This window comes from Heterocephalus glaber, unplaced genomic scaffold (assembly GCF_053883595.1).
Source record: "Heterocephalus glaber isolate CG9 unplaced genomic scaffold, H.glaber_assembly_v1.0 deba00001572, whole genome shotgun sequence".
In the NCBI taxonomy this organism is placed as follows: Eukaryota; Metazoa; Chordata; class Mammalia; order Rodentia; family Bathyergidae; genus Heterocephalus; species Heterocephalus glaber.
The window spans coordinates 20,511,462-20,539,045 of NW_028258357.1; the positions used below are offsets into that span (position 1 = coordinate 20,511,462).

A 27,584-nucleotide genomic window follows, 5' to 3' on the forward strand; every position below is an offset into this window, starting at 1 on the left:
TCCTCCGGAGCTCGCCTGGAAGACTCCGTTGTCTCCCGTCAGCCCAGCCCTGCTACTGGCAGGCGTTCAGTCCACACACTGGGCCTTTCAGGGACGTCACCCCTTTCACACCTGCATGGGGCTCAGCCCTCCTGCAGCCCAGAGGGAAACATGTCACTGCTTCCTTCCAGGGACAGATTCTGGTAAACGGCGTGCCCGTAGAAAACACTGAGGTCGCTGTCAAAAATGGGCTCATTTACACGCTGGCTGGAGTTCTCATGCCGCCCTCCTTCCTCCACGTCCCGTCTAGCCCTAGCCGGTGCGACGACTCCAACAGTGAAATGAGGCCGGTAAGAAGCGAGCCAAATGTAGAGAACAAGGCCTCAGAGGGCTGCTTGGGGCAGGCAGTATCCCGCTCCTCCCAGGCCTGAGGGCCGGCGTGGAGCGTCCCGACCACCCTGCCTCGTCTTCACCACACTATTATATCTGCAAAGACCTGCTTTCCAAGCAACGGTGCATGCTGAGGCTTCAGGGCCCGGGCTGTTAGAGAGATGCTGTTCTATCCATCGCCCTATCACACCTCAGATGGGAGTTTTCCCTCATGGGACTTAGGATCAGTCTCCTACCTCTTCCTGGACCAGCTGGCTCCAGGCCCACAGCTTTACTTGTCCTAAGAAGGATTTAAAATCAAATATCTTCCCAGATAGATGTACTGCTCTAATGAATCATCCATCTTTCTGTAGTCCTTTCCAAATACGAGACTTTCTGTTTCCCCATGAGCTTCTGTACCCTCTGACAGCCTTTTCTGTTTCCATAGCAACTTTTTTGAGCTCTGGCAATTTTCATCAGAGCACCCTAAATTCCAAAAGTGCTCTACCTGCAATCTTTGGAAACCACAACCCTAAAATTGTGGCCATCATAGAGGCCTAGGTCTTTCTTTTCAGGACACTTCAGTAGCACGCACATCAGTGATTGTTCTCAGGATATCTTTGGAGCATGAGCACTGGATATGAGGGGAAAAGGCCTGGTTTTATTTTATCTTGGTGAGGGCTAGAAATAACTAGCTAAGCATCAGCACAAGACTGCAGTGGACTTTTTGATTTACAAGTTCTTAATTGATGTTTAGGCTATTGAGCATAACTTGGGTCCGTCAAATGCCATTTGGGGAGTATTGTCTCATTTTGACCCCTCCTTTTTTAAGAAACCTAGAAATAGGATCACTTTCCTCACCAGCCCCCCAGCAGTGATGTAGGTTTGGTTTATTCTTTAGAAACACACGCTGGTGGGTACACCTCCCAGCAAAGAGGGGGAGCAGCTGGGACCTTCTAGAAGCTTCTGTTAGTGCAGGGTGAGGCTCAGAACAGGCCGGAGAAAGCCCTCAGGGCTTCAACACGTCCTTCAAAGCATCCCCACCCAGGCAGCTGCTGTTCAGGTCCCTGAAGAAAGTCTGTGGAAGGACAGAGCCAGCCCCAGCGCCTTCCTGGTCACAGGGTTGTTCCGTTTCAGATGATTCAAAGCTTTTTCTCACCTCCCCAAAGGACAGAATCAACATGTAATTTTGAGCTAAAATCCCCCAAATTGTGGTTAGGTAGAAAAAGCACTTCCCAGAGCTGCCTCAGAATGCAGTCTTCCTCTCCTATTTATTATTCTGTCTAGGTTTAAAGTCACATCTATCTGTCCGGCCTACTTTAGGATGGTTTGGGTTGGATCTAAGTCCACACAGGCTCTCTGGAAAGTACGTACTTGGGACCAGCAAAGAGTGAGAGCAGCCAGGAAGAAGCCTCCTAGAAGCTTCTGTTTTCACCTGGCTGAACTCGTAGGCACCTCTGGACGTGTACGTGGGGCTGCAGAGGTTTAGTAAGTAACACTCTGCTAGTCGGGGAGAAGCAGTAGCCAACCCTGACCACCCAGAACCAAAGACCCCAAGAAAGGTACAGAGTTGCCCGAAGTTGGTGAAATGGGGAGAGGGTGTCCGCCAGGAGTTCTAGGGGCAGTGCCAAGGCACAGAGAGAACGAGAAAGAGATCCCTGACCTCGCTCTCCAACTACCCACCAGTACCCTGCTGGACTCTAGTTGGCCGAAGCCAGTTGGAGGCTGACCAGAGGGGCGAGAGACCGTGCTTTGTGGCCCAGCACAGGTAGAGAAGGTCGGAGGAAAGCCCTGGAGAGAACTGGAGGCACACACTGGGATCCCTTCCTCCTGGGTCAGAGCCCATGGAGGAGACTCCAGCAGGCTGCCAGGCCTCATTCCTGCTGAGCTGATTGGAGAACACAGCCTCAGGTCTGGGACCCGTGTGAGCACTGTGTTCCTGACGCTGGTGACAGCTGCAGTCCCTCGGGGGCAGTGCCCTCCTGGCCCGTGGACAGCGGGCTCTGTCCAGAGAGAGGAGAGGAGGGGCCACCCTGAGCAATCCCGCCCTGGGCGAGCCCGGCCCTGCCCAGGGCTGACTTCGCTCCTCCCTCCGGGGCGGAAGGGAGACGGGAGCCCGCTTCACGGGAGGGAAGTGAGTCTGCGGACAGGGCCACCCCGGTCCTCCACGGGACCTCTGCACTGACCCACTGTCTTTCCCTCCAGGGCTCTTGCGTGAACTGCTTGGTGGCGTTCGAGAGTAAATGTCCCGCCGACTCCGAGCCCACAGTGAGTGTCACCAAGCTGGTGCTGGTACCCGGCAACACCAAGCGACCCCACCGGTGTGGTCCCCCCTCCCTGAATGCAGCTGAGGTCGAAGGAGGCCAGCGCTTAGCCAAGGACGGGAGGCAGGGGGCTTCACCTTTTTACTCTAATTTGCTTCATCTGTCAGTCATAATAACGTAGCAGCACAAACAAAACTCAAGCGAGATACCGAAATCCAACAGCCTGTCCGGTGAAGGCTCCTCTGTACTCCTCCCTCTTAAGTAAAATCCACTGTTTGTATTTGATCTCCGCAAGCATCATTCTGGAGAAAAATATCATGTCAGGGAGCTTACAGAGTTTCAGTTGGGCAGGGGGAGCAAATTGTGATTTCCCGGGACAGGCGCGGACTGGTAACTACATGCAGTTAGTGACCCGTGCTTCAAGTCTGCTGAGAACAGCGAAGTCTAGCTGCCCTCCCCACAGGGAAATGTGAAGTGGGAGGCGGATAATTATATTAATTAGCCTGATCAAATCATTTCACAACGTGTACATATGGCATACCATGACTCTGTGCCCTATAAATGTACGGAATTATCCTTTGCCAATTAAAAGTAAGAAAGAAAACATATTAGGAATTGGTAATATTAGGCTATCAGAAGCTTTTCAAGTTTGAATCTGCACATATTTATTAGAGATTTATCATATACTGGACATTGTGCTTGGTTCCAGGGCATAAAGATGAATTTATAGTTTTGTTTTCGTTTGGTATTGTCTTGAGAAAGTCAACCTGAGGGAAAAGAGTTGTAGAACAATGTACTTCACGTGCTAAGTACTCCATTGATGACAAAAGCAAAGTGTTCTAAGTTACAAAAACATAATGATGACGATAGAAATTTCTGCCTGTAAATTCATGATAAGAAAGGATTTCCCACCAGGCGCGCGGTGGTGCACACCTGGTGATCCCGGCACTCCGGGAGGCTGAGCCAGACGGATCCCAGGTTCAAGCACACCCTGGGCAATTTAGTAACTTAATGAGACCTTGCCTCAAAATAAAAACTAAAAGAGGAGGTAAGGTTGTAGCCCAAAGGCGCTGGGTTCAATCCCCAGTACCACAAGAGAAGGAAAGAGAGAGAGAAAGAAGCGCAAGGTCCCGAGTTCGATCCCCGGTACCAAAAAGAAGAGGAAAAAGAAACAGAGGCGTCTCCTCCCTCGGTGACTTCAGAATCCCTTGGTGCATCTCAGATCTTGGGATTGTATCCCAGTAACTTCTCACTGCTTACTTCCTAAGCAAGAACCTAAGAGGACGGAGGAAACACGATGTAAACATGTATCTACATTGGAGCCGGGAGCTCAATTCCTAGAATAAAACTGGATGTCGGCACCGTGGTCCGTTTCACGGCTTAGGCAGCAGAGACCGAGAGAGGTGTGATTTGCCTGCGATTTTAAAGTTAGCAAGTTTTACACCCATGTCTCCGACCTGGCACTTACTAGCAGAGTTTCTTGGAGGGGAAATGATTTAGCCTGTTTGGGCCTTTCTTTATCTATTAAAAAAAAACTCATGAGAGGTTGAGGTGCAGCTCAGAGGTAGAGCATTTGCCTAGCACGTGTGAGGCCCTGGGTTTGATCCCCAGCACCACAAAAATACATAAATAGCATGAGAAAGTTGGCTTGGAGTTGAAGGTTGATGAACTCATTTAAGCACTGTGCCCGCCATGGTGAGTTCCCAGGAAGTAGAAGGACCAGGTGATTCTAACTTGCACCAAGGGTTAAGGACTAGAAGGATGCACTTAAATCTAACCCCACTCCAAAAGGAAAACCTCCCACTCTCGCTGCTGTGCTTAGTGGATCTTCCCTCAGTGTAGACAGACTCCGCCCTGCCTCTGAGACATCTGAGTAGCAGGGACTGGGCTGGGTGTAGCCGGAAAAGGAGGCTGGGGCGCATCCAGATGCCCTGGGAAGTCTGTCGTCATGTCTCGATGTCCACCACGACGTGTCCCACAGATGGTGCAAACGCTGCCCGGTGTTCTGCCGGCAAGGACACGGCCTTGCCAGAGTGACCGGTGCACCCTGGAGCTCCAGCCCCGGTGCACCGTGGACGCTGCCCAGGGGCCTGGGGACCCAGACCACAAGCTCACACTCTCTGCCTCCCTTCCAGGCGGTCTTCACACACAGATGCGTCTACAGCAGCAGCAGCAGCAAGGCCCCGAAGAGTGGCTGTGCCCGATACTGCAATGCCACTGTGAAGGTACAGAGTGTGGCCAGGGCCTCCCCCGCCGCCCAGCCAGGCAGCCCATGGGCCCCGGGGTCTGCACGGTTGGGGATGGCCCGCCGGCCTTGCAGACCTTCCTGCACGAGAACAGAAGGGTGGATGCTCTTCTCGGTGGCTGGGTCCCCCCGCCCTGTGCCCCGGGGCCCCTCTTGCTCTGAACAGAGCCCACGCTCTCATGGCCTCCACTCCGCCCGAATCAACCCTCCTTTTGCCCCTTCCTGGCTCAGAGAGAGCACAAATACAGTTCCCTCCCTCCGTGCTCTTCCAGACTCTCGGGGCTCTGCATCTTTCAGGTCCCATCCGCCCAGCACCGGCTTCAAGCCGAGGCCTCCCCAGTGCCCCCGACTTCTGTCTCTGCTGCCTGTTTCTCCCTAGTACTTAGCATTCTCTGACAGAGCTCTTTTACTTAATTACTTCTTTTAATCCCCATACGGACCCCTCCCTGACTACCACTCGGGCTCCCTGGGTGCCAGCCTTCCCCTCCCATGCACGGTGCCAAAGCCAGCCGGGCACCCAGGGCAGGTGCTCATAGACTGGTGGTGGCCAGATGGCTGAGCACTAGCTGTGGCATCGCATGCACACGGGAAAGGCTCCCCCGAGGAGGGGCTGGGGTCGTTTATTATACTGATGGAAGTCAGGGTGTCTCTTGGAGGGATGGGCACTCCACTTGGGGGTTCACAGGGCAACAAGCAGGGTCGATTCTCAGATCCCACAGTGCTGCAGAGGCTTCTACGGGCCCGACTGCACCGAGTGTCCAGGAGGCGTCTTGAATACATGCTCAGGAAACGGCCAGGTGAGAGGACAGTCGCTTGGGTGAGAATGCACAATTCCCTGAATGCTCAAGGTTGACTCTCTGAGCTCAAATGGCACAATAATTTTTAGCCGGGCATGGTGGTGAACATCTGCCATGGTGAACATCAGCACTCAGGAGGCTGGGGCAGGAAGATCACCGAAATTTCAAGGCCAGCCTGGCCTACATACTGAGTTCAACACCACGCTGAACTACACAGCCAGACCCTGTCTCAAAAAAACAAAAACAAGGGCCAGGGATTTAGATCAGTGGTTCTGGCATCTGCCTTGCAAGCACAAGGTCCCGAGTTCGATCCCCAGTACAAAAAAAAAATGACACAATAATTTTTTAAACTGCCAGACCCAAAGATGACAGGATGGTGGCACCTATGGCCAGGAAAAAGGAAACAGATCAGTTACTACAAGCACCAGCAGGTGACCACATTAGGCGGGATCTTACAGGTGTGGGGGAGAGGCCTCCCCTCGGGCTCTCCTGTTGCCCACCGTAGGACCTTGGACAGCTCAACAGGCCCTCTGCACCCCACATCCCACCTTCAGAAGGTTCTGGGGCCTCGGGTTCTAGGACACTTAGTAACACTGCCAGTCTGCCAGACCTAGTAAGATGTAAAAGCCAAAATCACCTCATCTAACTTGGAGGCCAGAGGTAAACAATGGAAGTCAAAGCGGCCGTGAACATCTTATAGACCCATATCTAAAACATGGCTCTTAGGAGGGGAAAGAAAAACTACAAACAAGAGTGTGGTCTTTACATAGAAGATACAGATAGGAAGAGGCCAGTACCAGGGGCTGTGGCCAGGTAATCGGGAAGGCAGCCTGTGCCCAACTCAGATGCAGGGAATAAATGCAAACCTGGCTTTGCAGGGCTGGGCAGATGGGAAGCAAATATGTTTCCCACTGGAGAGAGGGGGAAATGCAGGCTGGAGTCCCAGAGCTGAGCAAGCGAGAGTACAGAGCGGGGGAAGCCAGGCACTCATCTGCCACCCCTGAAACAGTGTGTGAAGGTTTCCAGTTCACCGTCGTGGTTCCCCTGGAATGGCAACCCTTAAAGTTCCAAATCCTGAGTCAGGGCTCCCACACTCAGCACTCCCGATCCCAAGACCACTGCACTGCCCACAAGGAGACCCAAGGACCATTTCAAGTGGGACTGAATCTGAGTCCAAAATCAGGCGTGAAACGGAAGTGTCCGTGACCCTCACCGGCCTCTGTCCTGTCTCATGGCCCACGGGGCCCGCCTCCTCTCTCCCAGTGTGTGGACGGCATCCATGGCAACGGGACGTGCATTTGCAAGGATGGCTTCTACGGCTCCGAGTGTCAGTTCTGCTCTGACCCCAATAAGTACGGACATAAGTGTGAAAAAAGTAAGTGGCTCTTCCTGGATCCCTCCTGCATGGAACAGTGCTGGTGGGGGCCTGGTGTCTTGTGATTGTCGCTTGTCCTGTGTCATCATCCCAGCCTGTTTCTCAAGTGCCAGACGGTGGGTCCCACCTGCAGTTTCTGACACAATAGGCCTACGCTGGCGCCTGAGAATTTGCATTTCTAACAAGTTCCCCACTGGTCCAGGGAATCACACTTTGAAAACCACTGCTTTGAGATTTCTCTGCATCTCTCCAGTGGTAATGGGTCTGCATCAACATAGACTTGCTCCCTGCCTTTCAAGAAGTCTTCTTCCATCAGCACCTCCATTGGAGGAGGTGGTTGTAGCCAAGTCACCAATCTTCCCAGGCCTCTGTGGAAACAAGGTGATAAGACCAGGACCTACCTGGTGCCGGGGATTTAGCTCAGTGGTTTCGCCGCCTGTTGCACAAGCACAAGGACCCAAGTTCGATCCCCGGTACCAAAAATAAAAGACCAGGACCTACCTGGTAAGGCTGAGTGCCAGTTACAAATGGAAAGCTATTCCCTCAGGGAAATGCCTAGAATGCAGCTTATGCTACACACATGTTAGTGATTGTTGTCATCTCTTATTGTGGTTGCTGTTATTTTAAGTGCAGTGACGGCGACATCAAAACACTAGTAGATATGTGGAAAGTTCCACAATAGCCATTGAAAAAATGCAGCTATATGATCTTAGAAAGTACATCATATTCTTAAAATTACATCCCGTGTATATTTAAATATATATATTAGACATATTGTTCTAAGCTAAGATTAGAATTACTGATAAAATAAAATGAATAGGTAAGAGCTTGTTGTGGAGTCAGACCAACCAGAAGTTAAATTCTCACTCTGCAATTTATTGACCATACTGCCTGAAAATAAATCTCTCAATTTCTCCATCTATAAAATGAAGATAATATTGGTACAGCTGTCCTTTGATGTCCTTGGGGCTGGGTTCAAGGATGGCCCCCACCCTGCCCTGTGGACACCAAAACCAGATGTTCAAGTTCCTCATCTGGCATGCTACTATTTGCAAATGCTGTACACTTCCCCCATATGTTGTGAATGCTCTCTGGGGTTGCTTACAATATTTAATACAATATAAATGCTCTGTAAATTGTTATATGTATTGCTTAGGCAATAATGACAAGAAAAAAGTCTAAGCATGTTCAAGATGAATGCAATTTTTAAAAACTATCTTTTTATCTAAGCCTGGTTGAATTCACATATGCAGAATCCAGGGCTGCTTCACAGGTTATTGATAGGGTTAAGGCACCTAGTTTGGGGCTTTTAGACCTAGCCCTGCTAGTGCCATGCATCTGTTAGAAAACACATGCTTCCCCTTTCTTACCTTCTGCAGGCTTCCTCAGTGCCCCTCCAGATGAACAGGAAACCACAGCAAGGCAGGGTCAGGCCTGCTGAATCCTACTCTATTGTTCTTTTTTGCCAAATAAGATTTCTGGGACACAAAAAAGGCACTTTCTCCAAAGCTGACAACCCTGGTGTTGTCTGATCCCCTAGCAGCAGGATGCAGAGGCTAGGCTTGGGGGCTGAGCTTCTGGCTCCACTTCGTCCCCTCCCAGCTCCGTGCCTGCCTGTGACTTCACGCGGGGATCTTATCCCTTACCAGCTAAGCTGCCTTCCTTAAAACTAGATACAAGTTATTTTTTGTTTAAATCCAGTTGTGACTTTTCAGCCACCCTCACTCGTGTTTGTCTTTTCCGTCCCTCCGGGGCACAGCTGCACTTCCCTTCCTTTAGGATCACACCCTACCACCTTCCTCTGAGTTTCTTGTCTTCCTCCTCTCATCCCAGTGTTTAAATACCCACACTCAGAAGCAAAGAAAGCAGCTCACGTCTACAATGGTAACAGAGATGTGGAGATGCCAGTGGACAGAATGACCTGCTCTGTTTGCACGCACTAATAGAAATGGACTTTGGGGCTGGGGATTTAGCTCAGTGGTTCCGCTGCCTGCCTCACAAGCACAAGAACCCGAGTTCTATCCCCGGTACCAAAAAAAAGAACATGGAGAAATAGATTTTGAGGGCTCTGGTTCAAGGCTCTGCTTGGGAACTTAATGGCAAGTTGGATGACTTGCTTCACCTCTCCAGCCCTCGGTTTCTGTATCTGGGAAATGAGGAGGGGAAGCAGGGTTGAACGGAGGGGAGGAGAATGGGGAAAAAAAAGAAGCAGCAAGATATATCAGTACCAACTTCCCGGGCCTGGTGACTACTAATGAAGTGGAGGACGTGGCCTCTCAGGATGTCAGGGCCCAGATGTTGGCCACTTGCTGTCATTGGTTGCCATGGTGGAGAGTGAAGGACAAACACACACGCTCATCAGGGGCTCTGCCCGTGTGAGAAATCACTTCTGTTTATTCCTGAACATCTTCAGGAGAAAGTGAACAACGGCCTGGCTAAATTATCTGACCACAAAGTAGTTGAAAATTGACTTACTTTGCTTCTTTTGTCCCATTAAAGCCACCTCCCACCCTATACTCCACACACATATACAAGGCTCCATCACCACACAGGGTTAATGTTTACATTTTTCAAAATTTATGACAATTAAAAAAACACCCTGCCATGAATCCCCCCTCAAAATCCTCCTCCTCACTTTGGACACACCTGTCCCGCCGTCCTTGCCCCCTTCTGAAGCACTTCCCAAAGTCCTCTTCTGTGAGTGTCCTGACGAGGTGTGGTCACAAATAGTGAATGCTGCTGCTGAATGCAGGCTCGAGCAAACATCATGGTGTTTACTCACCTGACCTTATTCACCAGATCTGGCACCATGTGACTTCCGGCTCTTCCCCAAGTCAGAATGACCATGGAAGGGAAATGTTTTGAATGGATTCAGGACATTGAGACAGGCAGGACAGCACAACTAAAAACGCTCACAAAAGAGGACTTCTAGAGCCACTTCAGAAAGTGGCAAGACTGGTGGGATGCGTGTGTTCAAAGGGAGGAGGAAGATTTTGAGGGGGATTCATGCCAATGTGTCTTTTACTGGAAGAATTTTTTATTTAAGCCTTCACCATACTTTTCGAGCACAGCTCATATAAAACACACAGGACTGCTTCTCCCCAGGGCTGTCCCAGCCCTCTGAGATGTGAGCCAGCCCCCAGGAGGCAACAACCTGAGATTCCCTCGGGTTCTGCCCAGGCTCGGCCTGGACAGGGTGAAGGAGGGGCTGCCATCCTTCCGGACACTGGACCCAGCCCTAAGCGTCCCTCTTCCTCCTTCCTCAGGATGCCGGTGTGTCAAGGGGACCTGCAACAACAGGGTAGACAGCAACGGGGACTGCCTGCCTGACACCTGCCAAGACGGCACATTTGGGCATTTCTGCAATTTCCGGGCCTTTCCCTGTGGCTACCTAGTGCCTGTCTGTGACGTCCGCTCCTTCTGCCAATCGGAAATTTACGGAGAAAGGTAGGTCCGTGGAGGTAAGGCCACCGCCGTCTGCTACCTGGGAATGGAGCTGGCGGGGCTCCACATGCTGGATTCAAGTTGTAGCACTCCCTGCTTTGAAACTTACCAGCTGTGTGTCCTGAGGCAAGTTACTTGACCTACCTGAGCTTCACTTTGCTCATTAATGCTGATCATATCCCCCTAGCAGGGCCATAGCGGGGATGAGAAGAACCGAGTTGAAAAGCACCCAGCACTCGAGCGAGGGTGTCATTCGTGTCCCATCAGGGAATACATAATCATTTCCATCACAAAGTAAAGATTCGCCACCACTTTCCTACATTCCAGGCACCTTTTCTTGTTCAACCTCCTCCAGTAAAGGCCTTGGCATGAAATCGAGTCCTTCGCGGATGAGTTGCCGTTTATTTCCTCAGTGCTGTGCTGCCTGACCACGGTAGTGGGTGGGGGGTGGAAATGCCACGGGAAATGTGCTGGTCTAGGAAGATCCGGTTCAAAGGCGGCAGCCGTGCAAACCCTCCTGAGAAAACAGCAGCTGTGGAGCCCCTGCCCCACTCCGATGCCTCTTTTCTTTTCTGCGCCTACTTGTTTTGCTCTATCTCCCCCGGTGGAATGCAGGCTACCTGGGACCAGAGATGGCATTTCCCTTTCCACAGCTTGTAGGACAGAAAGACATCTTCTTAAGGAATTGGGATCCACCCCCGGGCATCAGGCGAAAATACTGTGATCAAACTTACCCTGGGTTGCCGGGGATTTAGCTCAGTGGTTCCATTGCCTGCCTTGCAAGCGCAAGGACCCGAGTTCGATCCCCGATACCAAAAAAAAAAACCAAAAAAAAACTGACCCTGGGTGCCTCTGAGTCCTCTGTGAAGGAATAGCTGAGTGCAGTGTGTACCGGGAGGCAGTGCAGGGACAGATGGCGCCAGGCCGTTCCTCTTCGGACCTTGACCCATGATAGACACTGTGGATGAATGAATGCCCTGCATCTAACAGCAAAAGCATCACCAGCAAATGTCTCGAGAGGCGTGTTGGGAAGGGTGATGGGTCAGACACCAGGTCACCTCCAGTATGGGGTACCCGAGAATGTTGTGTTTGGGCGCAAAATATCTGAGGGACCAGCAAGGGCCTCAAGCTTTTTTGGAGGGCCTGGGGCAGCTCTGAAAAAGCCCCTGAGAGCTGACGACCCCACCTAGGCAGAGAGGAACTTGGCCCCATGGTGCTTTCCCAGTATTTTAAGAGCTGTCACCTAAACAGAGTTATTCTCTGCTGACCCAGAGATAATAGCTAGCCCTGAGCAGGAAGAGGTATAAAGAGGCAAGTTCCAGCCCAGAAGGAGCAGAGAAGCTGCCGGCATTGAGCCGCAGGGTGTCCTAGGACGCTGCTGCACAGCCTGAGTGCATTTGTTCATCTCATTCTCGCTGTGGCCTCAGGCAGGAGGCGTCAGACCCGTGTACTTTCCAGAAGAGGAAACCAAGTGCCCACTGTGGAGGGCCACGTGCAGGGTCACACCACTGCCAAGAAGAGGGAAGCTGTCTGACTGCAGACCCCAGAAGGACACGACCACCTTTGGATGCTGACTTCCTCCCCAAGAGCTGGCCCATCTTGGGCGGTTGGGGCTGAGCTGTGCCCTTCTCCCCGCACAGCTGCATCTGCGAGGACGGCTACCTTTATGACGGCTTTGGTTGCTACGAGCAGGACCCCTGTAGAGACCCAGACCGGGGAGGCTGCAGCCGCAACGTGAGTGTTAGCCTTTACCTCCCAGCTACACAGGACTTTTTGGAAATCCTGAGGGGAGAAACTCTCAAAGCCAGTGTCTGATCACTCTGCATACCCAGGGAGCTCTTGTGTTTGAACCTCCAATGCTAAAGACTCCTGCCGTGAGCCCAGAATTCCAGGCAGAATTAAGGGTTCTGGGGACTTCCAAAAACACAGCCTGAGAACCTGATATTGAGATCGAGGCTAATAACTCTTGACTCAGGCTTCACAGCTCACAGGGGGGTGTGCCCGGTCGCATGTGCTCCTCCCACCCGCACACTGAAGTGGATGCTGCTCTTCCCATGGTGCCCGTTAGAAAACTGAGGCTCAGGAAGTTGAGTGAGTGGCCCTGGGCTCAGCTGCAACTAGCGGTGTGGCCAGAAGCCACACTGTTCGCCCTAATATCTTGCCAATCTTGCCACCCCACCCCCACCCCAGCCACTGCATTCCTAAGCCAGGGTGTAACCACGGGTGGGGTGGCATGACTTCCTCTCCTGTCCACCCACCGCCAGGTGGCTGGCACCCCCACCCCCGGCTGAATCTGCTTCCGTCATTTCCGGGGTCGCAAGGGCCTAGCTCCGCCCACCCCAGACAGGCCCACCCCAGTGACTTGTCATCTTCTTCTCCTCCTCCTCTCAGCCTGTTGCAGCCCCCCCGGGCATTAGGATGGCGCTTAGGGGCTCGGACCCCAGTGTCACCGAGGGAGAGCTGGGCCCGTGCCTCTGCAGCCATGTGGCTCGCAGCAATGCCTGCTTCCCCTTTCGTAGAGATGACAACAGTCCCTTCCTTGACTGCAAACCAATTGAAACAGTCCCTGACCTAATCCCTAGCACAGGGGGGCGAGCGGGAGCAGCCCGTCCCAGGCAATTTCACCCTCGAAACCATCTCATCCTTCTGCTGACATTCTCGCAAACAAGCCTGCCCACCCTCCCCACTTCGCTCTGGGACACACGCACTTCCAGCACGTTCCCCTGGACCCTCTTAGACTCTTGGAATCATGCAGCTGGCCCGTTGGCTCAGAGTTCCAGCTCCTTCTCCTCTTCCTCCCGCAGGCTGAATGCATCAAAACCGGCCCAGGGTCACACACCTGCGTGTGCCACCGAGGCTGGATGGGCAGTGGCAGGGACTGCAAGGAGATCAACCCCTGCCTGCTGCCCAGCAAGGGCGGCTGCCATGGCAGTGCCACCTGTCTGTACGTGGGCCCGGGCCAGGTAGGCTGCGCGGGGTGGGAGGTGAAGAGGGGCCAGGACTTTGGTCCCAGCACAGACTCACACTGACTGGAGCTTGCTGTGGGTCTTCCTGTCCTTTGTGGCAAGGAGAATGGGCTCACTGTGGCAGCAAACCCAGGACATCGGTATCAATATCACCCCACCCCATAGAAAGGGAAACGGAGGCTCTGAGGCGCTGAGTGATTCCCTCACATCACACGGAAAAGAAACCGTGCTGTGGGCTTTGCACCGGAGGGCTGGCCCCGGCGCTGCTCCCCGGGTCACCTCTCGGACCCCGGTTTAGACTCCCATAGCGATCTGTGGCCCGTGTCACTTTCGCCTGCCTTCATTTGACAAGACCAGGACAGAGAGGGCAACTGCTACAAAGTGGGCTAGGACCAGGGCCGTGGGAAGAGGGACGCATGGGGCCCCACTCCACACCCACCCTCCACGTCCTCCCTCCAGGAGGCCAGAAGACGTGGAAGACGGGAGCCTGGATCTGAAATCGCCCCTTTATCTTTTGGCTCTTGAATCAATTTCTCACTTGCATGTTTTGAGTCTGACGTTTTTTGAATCTCCACATTCTCTTCTCCTCCCGGAGGGATGGATTTTTCCCACCACGAGGGGCACTGCGCAGGGCGGGCCTGCCTTTGCTTGCCATGCTGACAGCTTGGGCCAGCGTCCTATGCTGCCACCCTGGGGCGGAGGAGTGTGAAAGGCCAAGGGAGTGGGAGGGCATCCCCAAAGCCAGAGAGCCGGACCTCGCCTAGGAGGAGAGAGAACAGATGCTGTGCGGATGACAAAATGAAGCAGGTGTTGTCAGTGTGTTCCTTCCCTCCCTCGCTGACCCAACTCAGCGGGGGCCTCTGGACTCGGTGGTGGGGACAGAAAGCCACCGGGGTCAGGCCTCAACCAGCCCTGGAGAAACACAGCCCTGTGTGAGGTGACAGACACACATGGGATCAGAGGTGAACACTGTGAATCCAGGCACAGTGAGCCCCGTCCGTGGTCTGGTTGACCCCCAAAACGGGGGCTGCCTTCCTGCCTACGCCTCTGGTTTCCCGGACGCCCCCACCTACTTGCAGGTCAGGAGCCGATGAGCTTTAACACTGGGCCCCAGGAGCCCTAATCCTGGACGACCTCCCTATGTCATGTCTCGCCAAGCTTTCAGTAAATGCTTCTGTTTGTCCTTGCTGCACTTGAGATGCAAATTGCTTTAGAGAGAAGACAAAAGTGTTGTGGTGCCTGTATGTTTCCTAGGACCACCACACCAAGGCCCCTCACCCTGGGTGGCGGGGCACAGTGAAAAGCATTGTGTCACAGCTCCAGAGGCCGAGGGCTGAGTGAGGTGTTGCCCACACTGGTCCCTCCTGAGAGCTTCGGAGGCTGAAGCTGTCTGGGCCCTGCACCCCGAAGTCCGAACCCTGGCGTCCCGCTGCACCTGCACACGGGAAAGGCCATGTTACTGGCGTGGAGGTGCCATCTGCCCGCTGAGCCATGTGCTGGTGGGCTGTCCACGCAGGGCCAGTGCCTTCTCAATCCACCTGACGGAGGGAGCCTTTTCTAAACTGAGCAAGGTGCCTTCCATGCTGGCAACAGCCTCATGCTCGCATCTCCACCGAGTGGACGCCCGGGGCTCGCTCCCGCCTCTCGTAGGCATGGGCACCAAGCTCTCCGGGGTGAGGTCCAAGTCCTTCCCCAGGCTCTCCACAAGCACTTCAGGGTTAAGAACCCAAAAGGGAAGCACCAAGGACCGTGTGACAGGAGACTGACGGCTCCAAGTAGAGCAAACAAAAGACACTGTCCCTGCTCCCTGGGGGGCCGCAGCCAAGGCTTCCCTGGGGGATTGTTCAGTGTCTCAGAGGATGAGGCAGGGAAAACTCATGCTTTCAGGGTCCCTCTGACTGTGTTCTTGGAATTACAGAACGAATGTGAGTGTCAGAAAGGATTTCGAGGAAATGGGATCGACTGCGAACCGATAATCTCATGCTTGGAACAAACCGGGAAGTGTCACCCACTGGTGAGTTACTAAACAAACCAAAAAAGGATCAAGAGAGAAAAAGGTTAGGTTACTACTTCTTATCTGAGCCTAGGAAGCAACAGACTCTGTCTCATCCACAAAGGGAGTCGAGAGCAGAGTGTGAGCGGATGGAATCCTCTCCGCTGCAAAGCGTGAAGCGCCAACACTGGGCTGTCAGATAAAACACGGACACTCAGTTAAATTTGAACTTCAGATGCACAAAGAATATTTTCTCAGCAGAAATATGCCCCAAATAGTGCCTGAATGAGACAAGCTTCTATCACACTTATTCCTCATTTGTCTGAAACTCAAGTTTAACTGCGTTTTTTGCATTTTTCATCGGCTGGCAGGGAGGAAAAGTTTTGGTTGTGATTAAATAAGAGCTGCCGCACAAGCTGTTCTGTGACCCTCAGGGCCTGTGGCCGCGATGGCGAACCTTGTAGGGCTTTCGGTGATAACAAACAGCCCGCTCCGGCCCGCGTGCCACAGTTTCTCCACCTGCGGTCTGTGGGTTCCTTGCTCCGCTCTGGTCTGCAGTTCCCAAATCAGGTGCCACCCGGGGTCTCACGCATGCAGCTCCCACTCCCTTCACCTTGGTCTCCGCAGGCAACCTGCCAAGCTGTGGCCCCTGGCGCCTGGAGCTGTGTTTGCCAGGAGGGCTACGAGGGGGACGGAGTCCTGTGCTACGGCGACGTGGCCACCGTAAGTCGCCCTCAAGGACCTGGGGCAGAATGGCGAAGACAAAGCCCCGGGAGCACAAACCTCGCAGCACAAAGGCTTCAGCAGGAGATTCGCAGGCTTCTCACGGGCGCCATGCATGCCCGAGGCCTCTCGCTCTGCAGGCTGCAGGGAGCTGACTTCCCTGCACCTTCTAACCAGATGCCTAAGTGCAGAGCCCAGTGCCCGCCTGGTTCGGAGTATCCTGTCCATAGAGTAGGGGTCACACCAAACTGCCACTGTCTCACGTTTTTTGTCCACTTCGAGCATGGTGGTGCATGTCTGTAATCCCAGGACTCAGGAGGCTAAGGCAGGAGGATCACTGTGAGTTCGAGGCTACCTTTGAACTACATAGACAGACCCTGTCTCAAAAAGAGTGAAATGAAAGAGAGAGAGAATATTTGTCAAAATGAGCAACAAAGTAAGTTGACAAATTTGCCTGTCACTTACTTTTTACTCCCCTCAAAGCAGTTGGTCCGGACTCCAGCTCACACGGATGTGAGGCTCACAACCCCGGGGACCCCACCTCCCACACTGAGCGCCGGTCCCCAGGGCCTCCCCTGCTATCTGAGGCACCCCCCTCTGCTCCCCACTGACTCTTCTGTCGCTGCAGCAGCAGAGAGCTGCCCCCTGACCCTGCACCATGCAGCAGCTCGGCTCTGTCCACGCCACATTTCCTCACCCTGGATTTCTGCTTTCGTGGCGGCCCTCTCCACCATGCTCACAAGCTGCAGGCCCAGCCCCGCATGGCCGCGGGCGTCCACAAGGGTCCACTTTTCTCCCACAGCCTCCCCGCCTGGCTGGCCCTCCCTCCCCTCCGAGACCCTCCGCTGGCTTCCTGCAGTCAGTTCAGGCCCAGCGCGGGGCCTGCACACCCCAAACGCCCCTGGAAGGAATTACTCCGGCAGCTCTGCTCTCCTGCTTTGTTTTCTTACCAATTAACTTTTTTCTTTCTTTGGTACTAAGGATCAGTCCAGGGTACCACACTAGCTACATCCCCACCCTTTTTATTCGTTATTTTGAGACAAGATCTCACTAAGTTGCCCAAACTGGCCTCAAACCTGTGATTCTCCTGCCTCTCCCTTCCAAGTAGCTGGGATTACACATACCTGGCTACTAATTTACTTTTTAACATGTATTTACTGACTCTTTTAATAACCTCAACTGCTTTTAAAAAGGAATTGATAACAGCTCTGAGATTTGTTGCCTTTATATAAATTTGCATATAATTGTTACTGCCACTTGGGTGATATTTTACAGGTTTTTTACTGTTTTCATATATCTGAATGCACTTAAACCTCATCGTGTTCAGTAATCACACGAGACACTGAGTCTCAGAGAGGTTAAGTGACTTGCCCAAGATCACACAGCTAGGAAATAGACGACCCAAGAATTAAACCCCATCTCTCTAACACGAAGTCTAGAGCTTTTTAAAACTCTGTTATACCTTCAAAGAGAACTGATTACCGGCAGTGCCGTAACCAACTCTCTTCAGGGCGTGGCTCTCCTGAGCCCACTGCAAGTTAGAGAATAGCAGCTTCTCCCTCTGGCACCTATCCCTTCCCTCGCTCCATCCCAGTTCTGGCGGTGGTGGCTTCCTATCCACGCTCATTCATTAACAAGGTCCATGCTCAGTCCATTTCAAACAAGGGGCTAACACTTCCCGCCTGCAGCCTCTATTCAAACCACTTTAAAAGCGTTAACCCCCCTGTTTCTCATCAGTCCTGTGAGCTGGAGCCTCATGACCCCTTTCTCGAGCTGAATGGTTGTGTTGGAGCCAAGACCTAGGTGGTCTGATCTGGGCTCCCAGCCCCGGCCCCTACGTGCAGGAAGTGTAACTCACTAACTGTTGCTGACCTTCTCACCCAGCTCAGGGTCTGGCTGGCCGTGCCCTTACAGCCCAAATTCTGATTTGAGAGAACTTCAGGTTGTTGCTTGACGTGAAGTTTCTGGAATTCATGCTTTACCTCAGTAAAGAGGGTCACGGAGCCCCCTAGGAGAGAGAGAAATGTGCAGCTCCGGGGCGAGGAAATTCAGCCCCCTGGGACACAGCACCCTCATCGGTGAGCCCGGCCCACCCTGCAGGGCGAGTGTGACCTGTTCCTCATTGTCCTTTTCCCCCTGTCTTTCTCCTCTCTCCCTCCTGCCCTGCCTCGAAATGAACAAGGAGTTGTCATTTCTCCCCGAAGCAGCTGCCTTTAACCAGTGGATCAGTGTGAGTACCTCGCTGGAGATGCGATCTTGGCCTGCCTCAGTTTGGAAATGTGGGATGGATGCGTACAAAGGCAGACAGGGTACGGGTGGTGAGGAGGACGGGGCTGTGCCACGCAGCAGTCCTCCGCCCTGACTACGAGGCACATTCCCACCTCCCTTCCCGGGTGCCCACTCCGGACTCTGAGTTTGCCCTGGGTGTCGGGGTGCCTCAGAGCCCCCAAGTGACGCTGAGCAGCCACGGCTGCCCACTTCTGGAGCAGGGTTAGCTGGGTGCTCAGATGCTCAGCGTCCTCCACCGCAGGGCTTTGTAAGAAGTGAACACCATTCCTGATGAGAGCCATCCGGACGGAGGTGGCTCTGTCGCTGCAGTCTGGGGCACTCAGTAGTGCTTCCCCCTGGGTACTTGGCGTACCCAGAAGAGCGCCTCCCTCCCCTGGAGAGTGTTATAATCAGGAGCCCAGGCCACCCCACCTGCTGCAGCCTCTGCATCCCCCTCTGCCTGTGACAGATGCTCCACCCCTGCTTAAAGGCTCTGTCTCACGGGGCCTGCTCAACTGCACCCCAGGACAGCTCCCTGTCACTTCCGCAGGGGCCTCTGGGAATCCCGCCCCCACAGGGGTCTGATTTCCGCCTGCCTTGTCCTCAGGCGAGGCCTCAGCCTGTGTGCACAGGCTTGCGCACGGCCTCGATCTTCCTGTCCCCTTCAATTGTGTCCCCCATTCACTTTCAGTGGCCACAGCCTGAAATCAGCGAATGCTGAGAGCCAAGGTTTGTTTTCACACACACACACACACACACACACACACACACACGCACGCACACACACAACTCTATCAGGACTATTTCTCTGGCTCCTTATTTAGACTGAAGTGTAAAGGACTTGCAATGACTCAAAGTGACCTGTTCAAGAAAATCTGCATTCTGACAAGCCTCATTTTCTTCATGAGATTGGGGATCAAACCCAGGGCCTTCACACTGAGCCACATCCATGGCCCTTTTATATTTTTAATTTTGAGACAAGGTCTCACTAAGTTGCACAGATGCCCAGGCTGGGTTTGAACTCAAGATCCTCCTGCCCCAGCCTCCTAGAGTGCTGGGCTTGCCAGCAGGTACTCTGGCAAGCCTCACTTTTTAATAAAAAGAATGAGTCTCACTAGAGAATTGGAGGCATCCGCCAGCAGTTGGGGTGGACAGCGTCCCTGGAATTCCATCACTTGTCAACTCTGCCAAGCATGGAATCCAGCCCTGTGGGCCTCGGCGGGAGTCAGGTCACTGTGCTCTCCTCCTGTGATCCAGAAAGCGTCGCTGCAACCCCTGCTGTCCAGCACCTCCAACCTCACCGTCCTCGTGCCGTCCTGGCGAGCTATTGAGGACATGGACCGAGACGAGAAGAGCTTCTGGTTGTCATGGAGCGATCTCCCGGCCCTGATAAAGTAAGTCTTGTTTACTTCGGTCTTCGTGGTGCCCTGGGCCCGGGTCCGAACCTACCCTAGATGTTCAGTGAAGGAAGCCCATGCCCTTCAAGTCCATGTAACTCACCTGTCCAGGGTTCCCTCCGCTTCTCTCCACTAACATGGTGACTGCTGGTGACCATGACAGCCAACTCCACGCCAAGCTTTGCATGTAACTTTCTGTTAGCCCTCCCAGCAACCCTGACAGGTGCTCTAACTCCCCCATTTGTAGGTGTGGGAACTGAGGCACAGAGTGGCTAAGTAACTAACTTAGCCATGGCTGCAGAAAGGGTATTTCCAATGGCAGCCTGGCTCCAGCACCTGCTCTCCTGGCTTCTCCCTGACACCTCCTCTCATGCTGATATTTCACTGTAAGCCCACGGTCTGTTGTTTAGGTTCCACACCATCCTAGGCACCTACGGTGTGGCAGATCTGCAGAGCCTGACATCCTCTGACATGCTGGCCACGTCTCTACCAGGTGGCTTTCTTCACCTGGAAAAGGCAGATGGGGTAAGAGAGCTCTGTCGATGGTCTCACTGATGCATGACATTTTTATTCTTGTGGTATTTTTTAACTTTTGTGATAGGAAGTTTCCAAATAAGTGCAAAAAATAAAGTAGAACTCCACGTGACCATCACCCAGTTAGAACAATTATCAATGTATATTAATATGCACACACACACACATGCACACGCACACACACACACATGCGCACACAAGAGGTTATGGCACGGACCCTGTGAGGCGTGGCCGCATTCCCTCCTCCTGGCAGGCACAGACTTTTATCATGGTGCGCAGTTACTCCAAACTGGCTACTACAGCCTACTAAGGGTCGTCATGGATCACTCTCAGTGCATAGGAACTTAGAGTCGACCACAAGCCCCTACTGAGCCCCTGCTCTGCACCAGCAGGAGGAGCTCCTGGCCTAGCGCCTCCACAGCGGGTCCTGGACTCAGACTCGGGCTCTGAGTTCCCCGAGGCAGGTGGCTGCCCAGCTGGGGGTTCCGCAAAGCTCTCTCTGTGAGTCGCCCAGGATGAGAGTGGGCAGAGCTGCCCACCTGTGGCTTGTGGGCTGGGGCCAGAGCTGCTGGAGAATCACTTTCGGAGCCTCCCCCAGGATGGACAGGGACCCCCGCAGCTACACCCTAATGCGCCCAGCTCCCCGGGGATTCCTTTCAGGGGGCAGAATATGCATGAATTCTTTCGAGCTATGCCCTTCCTTTTCTGTTAGTCCGTGTTTTCGGTACGTAATGACTACCTTCACGGTAGACAGTGGCACATGGATGTAACACATCTTAATGCTTTGTCCATCTCCTTGCCTTCCTCTCTTTTGGCCTTTCCATTCACAAAAGATCTACCTCTCTGTTCCCTATTATCTACCATTTGTTTTGCTCTTTAATTTATTTATATTTTGAGTTTCTCATATATGAGAAACCATGTGATATTCAAGCTTGTGGGTCTGATCTATTTCGCTTTACATTATGGTCTCAAGGTGCATCCGTTTTCCTACAAATGACTCCAGTTTACCCTTATTTATGGCAGAGTAGTGCTCCACTGTGTGTAAATACCACATTTTCTTTTCCCTTCATCTGCTGATGGACACATAGGCCACTTCCAAGATTTAGCTTTTGTGAGTTGTGCTGCTATAAACATGGGCATGCGTGGATCACTGTAATCTGATGGCTTTAACTCTTTTAGGAAGGGACCTAGAAAGGTGGTAGGTGAGTCACATGGAATTTTCAGTCGTGGTTTTTTGAAGACTCTCCACACTGATTTCCACGGTGGTTATACTAGTTTACATTCCCACCAACAATGCAGGAAAGTTCCTTTTTGCCTGGAGCCTTTCATAGATTTTTTTACCTCTCATTTCAATCATTCCAGTGACACTCGTATTATTTTTGAGAATTTTAAATAAAAATTTGAGATAGACTCATGGGTATAAAGATACAGCCAAGTAGGAGGGATAAGTTCTGGTGTACTGTTCCACAGAAGGGTGATTATAGTTAATGTTATATGTATGAAATAACTAAGAGAGCTGGCTTTGACTGTCGTCATCATAAAGAAATGAGAGCTGACTGGGATGTCAGCAGCCCAAGCGTCCCGAATTGATCCTTACACAGTGGGCATATGTGCTGAAATATTACACTTAAATATGCACAATGGGCTGTGGATAAACAAAAGGACATTCAAAGTGCATACCTATGTAAAGTGTGTTCATGATGGTGCCATGCACACATGCATCGTACAATGATCACTTTAGCCATGCCAACCCACTCGTATTCCACCTGTCGGTTCTTCTAACAAGAACCAGCTAAACACCCTCCCTTCTGGGCACCTCCGAGCTCTGTAGGTTCCCATGTGATCAACCAAGGCCCCTCCCTGAGCAGCCGCCCAGAAACACATTTCTAACGAGTCGCTCCTGGGTCCTAGAGAATGCTTCCCACTAACCAAGAGAGACATGCGGAGTGCCACCCTTTGTCATGTCCCCTGCCCAGGGTGACACAAGTGTCCTTCCTTCTTCACCCATGTCCCCGGGCAGAATCTCCAACAAAGGTTTGGGGCGGGGCAGAGGAGAGGAAACCAGAGGAGAAGCCGCTCAGTTCTGCTCGGTTGGTGGCTGGCAGGGTGGGGAGGTGAGTTTCACTTCGCCCATCCTCGTAGAATGAGCAGTCCTAAGAGTGGTTGGATTCTGACGGAGAAAGCCAATGACTGTCTGCATTTGTGTGCTCAGGCTGCTAGAACAACAGGCAAAGTGGCTTAGAGAACAGAAATATATTCTCTTGTGGTTTTGAAAGCTGCAAGCCCTCACTCAGTGTTGGCAAAGGTGGTTGCTTCTTTGAGGGAAGGACTGTCTCAGGCCTGGCTCCTGGCCTGTGGCATCCGTGTTGGTCACATGACCTTCGCCACTCCCTGGGTGTCTCTGTAGCAAGTGTCCCCTACTTATGAGGACACCTGGCATATTGGGCTGGGGCCACCCTCTTGACCCCGCTTTTCCTGGAGCATCTCTCTAACAACCCTATCTCCAAATAAGGTCACAACCCAAGTTTTGGGAGTGAGGACCTCAGCATATGAATTGTGGGGGCAGGGGACACAATTCAGCCACACCTCTGTCTGAAATCATTTTCAGACTTCGAAGTCACTGAATGAACTGCACCGGAAGCTTCTTAGTAAAATGGGATAGAGCAGAACTGACGATCGGAGAATCTCTCCCAGATGGGGTCTGATCGAAAAGTACGGTGAATGTTTAAATGTTAAAAATGTGTTATGGTAGAAGACATGCCACTAATTCCACTCAAAATCCGCCCCCTTGCTTCACACACATTTATCCCATGTTCTTGCCGCTTTCCACAGCAGCTCTGGAGTCCTCCTCCCTGAGAGTGTGCACTCTCCTGGCTGCTTCCGTGTCCTAATCGTTACAAAATGTTTGCTTTTCATGGCCATTTTCTGTGGAAATGAGCAGAACAGGGCCAGATCCAGGGAGTAGGCAGCTGAGGATGAACTGTCATGTTTTCCCAGCCTGTCTTCCTGCTGGATGGGAATCGGCAGCACCATTCACCGTATTTTTATCATGTCTCACAAAGACATGAAAGATACGTCAAGAACTGCTTCAGAAAGCGGCAAGGACAATGGGCTGGGTGTGTTCCATGGGCGCAGGAGGGTCTTGAGGGGGACTCGTGCCAATGTGTCTTTTACTGTAATAAATTTTTTTGTTTGGGGGGATTTTTTTGTTTTGTTTTTTTAGAGTAGGAAACATTTATTAAGAGAAAGACAGCTTCTGTCTAAGAGAGACAGGAGGGACCGGAAAGTGGGCTGCCCCTGTAATAAATGTTTAATGTAAACCTGTACTGTGTATTTTGATCACACCTCCTAGTAGGGGAAGTATGGTTGTGCGCGCACGTGTGTGTGTGTGTGTGTGTGTGTGGTGTCTAACGAGTCACAGTTTAAAGCTGTCCCTTACTGCGACTCCCACCCGAGAGCATGCTGGTGTGTTCTCAAGCTCACCTGGGCAACGCGCTCTGCGTTTGCAGAACGTCACCATCGGAGGAGCCTCCATCGTCGATGGTGACAATGTGGCCACCAACGGCATGATTCACATCATCGACAAGGTAAGGAGTGTCCCTGCTGGCCACTGACCTGCCTGTATGGCATCGGCTTTGGGAAATCAAAACTGTTTGGCCTCGCTGTCAGAGAAACCTGAACGGTGCTCCTTAGCTTTGTTTTAAAACAGTTCGGAGGTGGCCTTCAGTCACTCCAACTCGTCTACCATTTCTCAGCCTGTGTTCTACACCAGCCCTCCATCAGGTGTGGCGCGCGCGCGCACACGCACACACACACACACACAGGCTCACACACACTTCTCCCTGTGAGTAAAGAAGCCACTAAAGGGCACGTGAGCGCCCAACACCATGAAGTCCATTAGCACTGCTCCACGCCCCCTCCAAATTATTACACCCTAAAAATAATGGAGGCAGAGGCCTAAGGAGAAAACGGAAAAGGGTAGAAAAAGTATCATGAGAGTTTTGCTTTCTTCTGAGCCCCAATTCAACAGCATACGAAGGTATGAAGTAGAAAACATTAAGAAGAGTGGAAGTGGGGTTATAAACAACCCTGTAATTTTCAGTTACTGTAATGGGATCTTCATTTAAAATGAAAGTTAGAATTTAGGGTGCACTGGGAACTTTGAAAAGGTAAAAGGTTGGGGAAAACAGTTAACAAACTGTATCTAACTACAATTTTTCTCACTTGGCACTCAGATCCTCACTTTGGATCATAAGTTGTAGAAATGATCGACTATCTCTGTCCAGAAAAGAGAGGCTAATTTTCAGACTCCCAGGTCTGTTATTTTGCAAAGCACTCTGGAGCCTCTTGCCTTACCAAGAGGCCAGAAGAAGCTTTTTTTTTTTTTTTGGTACCGGGGATCAAACTCGGGACCTTGCGCTTGCGAAGCAGGTGACGGAACCACTGAGCTAAATCCCCAGCCCCAGAAGAAATATTTTTCATCAAGGGATTCATCTCTTGCAGGAAGCTGTGATTTCCTACAGCACAAAGTAACACTACTTATCAAGAGTATTTTTCTTTTCTAAGTATGGCTTTTCAATGTACTAAATACCCTTTTAAACTCTTCTCTTTTTTATTTTTTCATTTTTTAAGATAAGGTCTTGCTGTGTGGTCCAAGCTGGATTTGAACTCACTATGTAGCCCAGGCTGGCCTCCAATTCACGGTGATCTTCCTGCCCCAGCTTTCTTAGTGCTAAGATTGTAGGTGTGCACCACCACACCTCGCCTCCACTCTCACAGTTTTGATAGACACAGCTTCTTTCAAAGAATAGCACTTCCATCCATCTCCTGCACTGAGCTTGTCACCATGGGGGCCGATTCAAGTTCTGCCCTCTGCAGAGCCTTCCCTGACCCGTGTAGCCCACACCTGCATGTGACTCAGTGTCCAGAGGCTGGACTCCAAAGCTATACAGTCTCAATGTGGGTGCTGACTAGCTGTGTGGCCTTGGGCCAGTCACATAACTTCCCTGAGCCACGTTTCCTTCCACTGTGAGGACTCAGCAGCACCCTCTATCTCAGTGCCACTGCCACAGTCAAGGCTGGTTTGATCCTCTTCTTTTTCCTCCTGGCCCAGCGTGGAATGGAGCTAAGTTCCAGCCCATACCACTTCCCATGCTCTGTACCCATTTGGGGTTCAAATCCTGGATGAACCCCAAGGATTTGCAATGGCCTTCTCGGTGCAAATGGTTACATGACCTGAAATAGGACCACCAAGTCCCTTGAGCCACCTCCTCATAGTTTTCTGTCCTTTCCCATCTAATTATCCCAAGACTTTCCTCTCCCTTCAGCTCCTGACACTCACAGATGTATCTATCTTCCTCTAACTCAAGGACTAGCTCAGTTTTTCTGAAAAGAACCAGGTAGCAAATACTAGGCTTTGCTCATCTATGGTCTCAGTCACAGACATTCAGCTCCACCACTGAAGTGCAAAATCAGCCTTACACAACCTGTAAACAAATGTGCGTGGCTGTGTTCCAGGGAAACTCTATTTTCAAATATAGCAGCAGACTAGATTGGGCCATGTGCTGTATATGCTCTGAGCTCCCTGAGGGCAGGACTTGGGCTTCAGTCACATTTGTGTACTGATTCCTGGGTCCCTACACCCAGTGAATGTTGGTTGGAGACTGAATTGGGAAAACAGTCCTGTGTAGGGTTCTTCTATCTGAGAAGGCACTAGATAGAATGAGAAGGTTCTAGATAGAATGAGGAGATGGAAATGGTTACCTTGGCCAAAAGGCTGACCCCATGACAAAGGCAGTGACTGCTACTCTCTTCAACTGGCTCTTGTCTCTGGGGACAAAGACTGATGTTTTTACCAAGGAGTCAGGAGTGGTAAGAGTGCTCTGCTTTTATTACATTGCATGAGCCAAGCAAAACACATTTACAAGGCAGATTCGGGCCACTGGATTGCAGCAACCTTAGGACTGCTGGGAAAAGAAATGAAGAACCTGAAGAATAAACAAAAGAATAACAGAAAATAGATTTTAGCTGCAGCCTGTTGCTTTGCAGTTACATTTAGGGGTCCTCTTTGACTGGTGAATTAACGAGAGGTAAAACGGGTTGCTCAGGGGCCACTACAGAGTCTTGTGCAGAATGAATCTCTAATTCAGGGGAATTCATTTGAGGATGAGACACAAAGCTGAACATCTCCAAGTGCCTTCTACCCTTGTCACTCCGCATGTTAAAATAATTTTATTCTGTGAGTCATCAAAACATTTCCAATGTCAATTCCCTTAACTGTCTAAAGAAGTTAACAAGACTTTGTATGTATCAGCGAGGAGCAAATGCTACAAAAACACACTAAGTAGAATGTGGGGGCTTCCTTTCCCAGGTGCTGGTCCCCCAAAGAGGTCTAAGTGGCTCCTTACCAAACCTGCTCACCCGGCTGAATCAGATGCCTGACTACTCCATCTTCCGGGGCTACATCATTGCAAGTACCTTGTTCCCTGCAGGCCCCTGGCTCAGGTCACCTGGGGGCAGGAATCCTCAGGTGCCCATGTCTCTTTCCTCTGCAGCATTATAATCTGGCAAGTGCCATTGAGGCTGCTGACTCTTACACCGTGTTTGCCCCGAACAACGCCGCCATCGAGAATTACATCAAGGAGAAGAAGGTTGCCACTCTAGTAGGTGTCAGTAACAGGAGCTAGGAAAGCTATTTCCTGGACATTTAAGCACTCAATCCATCAGAGGCCAGGCAAGCAGGCACCCCAGGGACCGGGAGGGATCCTTGGGGTCCTCTGTCCCCCTCCTGCTGGCCTCTCCCTGATCCTAAGCAGCCAAGATGCCAGCACGGGACCTAGAGGCATGGATCCTTCCTCCCCTGCCCCTGTTGTCCATTTTCCCAATTTCTATATCCGGGGTAAACAGTCAATGTTTGTAGAAGGATTCTGTGAATTAATGAAGAGGCTTCAATCGTGATCTGGCTGCAAACCTGAGGGGGGTCCTGTCTCTTGCAAGACTAAGTGTAGACAGCCCTCCCCCCAGGGCTGAGGGACCCCGATCCCTGGCCACACTATTTTCTACCCAGAGGCAGCTCTAGAATTTTCACACTGGAGGAGGCCTGGGATGCCCCAGCCTCAGCCCTGCACACGAGGACATGTGTGAAGTCAGTTTGCACAACCAAACACAGTTTTCATCTATGTCTTCCCAGGGTGGCAGAGCTGGAGATACTAAAAAGCTGGGGCGAGGGCT

The 27,584-nt window shown here is 51.8% G+C and overlaps 1 protein-coding gene across 8 annotated transcripts in view; it reads left to right on the top strand.

The window, feature by feature from the left end:
- The window catches only part of Stab2 (stabilin 2), a 152,451-nt gene that overhangs the window by 57,367 nt on the left and 67,500 nt on the right, over window positions 1-27,584 (top strand). For all 8 annotated transcript variants that reach the window (XR_015443579.1, XR_002394978.2, XR_002394977.2 and 5 more), the window contains exons 18-33: window positions 171-329; window positions 2,554-2,616; window positions 4,748-4,837; window positions 5,568-5,654; window positions 6,918-7,029; window positions 10,296-10,476; window positions 12,114-12,207; window positions 13,278-13,436; window positions 15,358-15,453; window positions 16,060-16,155; window positions 18,338-18,385; window positions 19,681-19,817; window positions 20,231-20,345; window positions 23,864-23,941; window positions 26,725-26,823; window positions 26,909-27,016. Coding sequence is in view for 5 of the 8 variants with exons in the window: in XM_021258401.2 (XP_021114060.2) it covers window positions 171-329; window positions 2,554-2,616; window positions 4,748-4,837; window positions 5,568-5,654; window positions 6,918-7,029; window positions 10,296-10,476; window positions 12,114-12,207; window positions 13,278-13,436; window positions 15,358-15,453; window positions 16,060-16,155; window positions 18,338-18,385; window positions 19,681-19,817; window positions 20,231-20,345; window positions 23,864-23,941; window positions 26,725-26,823; window positions 26,909-27,016 (1,722 nt within the window). In the remaining 3 variants the exon portion in view is untranslated. The remainder of the gene's footprint in view (window positions 1-170; window positions 330-2,553; window positions 2,617-4,747; window positions 4,838-5,567; window positions 5,655-6,917; window positions 7,030-10,295; window positions 10,477-12,113; window positions 12,208-13,277; window positions 13,437-15,357; window positions 15,454-16,059; window positions 16,156-18,337; window positions 18,386-19,680; window positions 19,818-20,230; window positions 20,346-23,863; window positions 23,942-26,724; window positions 26,824-26,908; window positions 27,017-27,584) is intronic.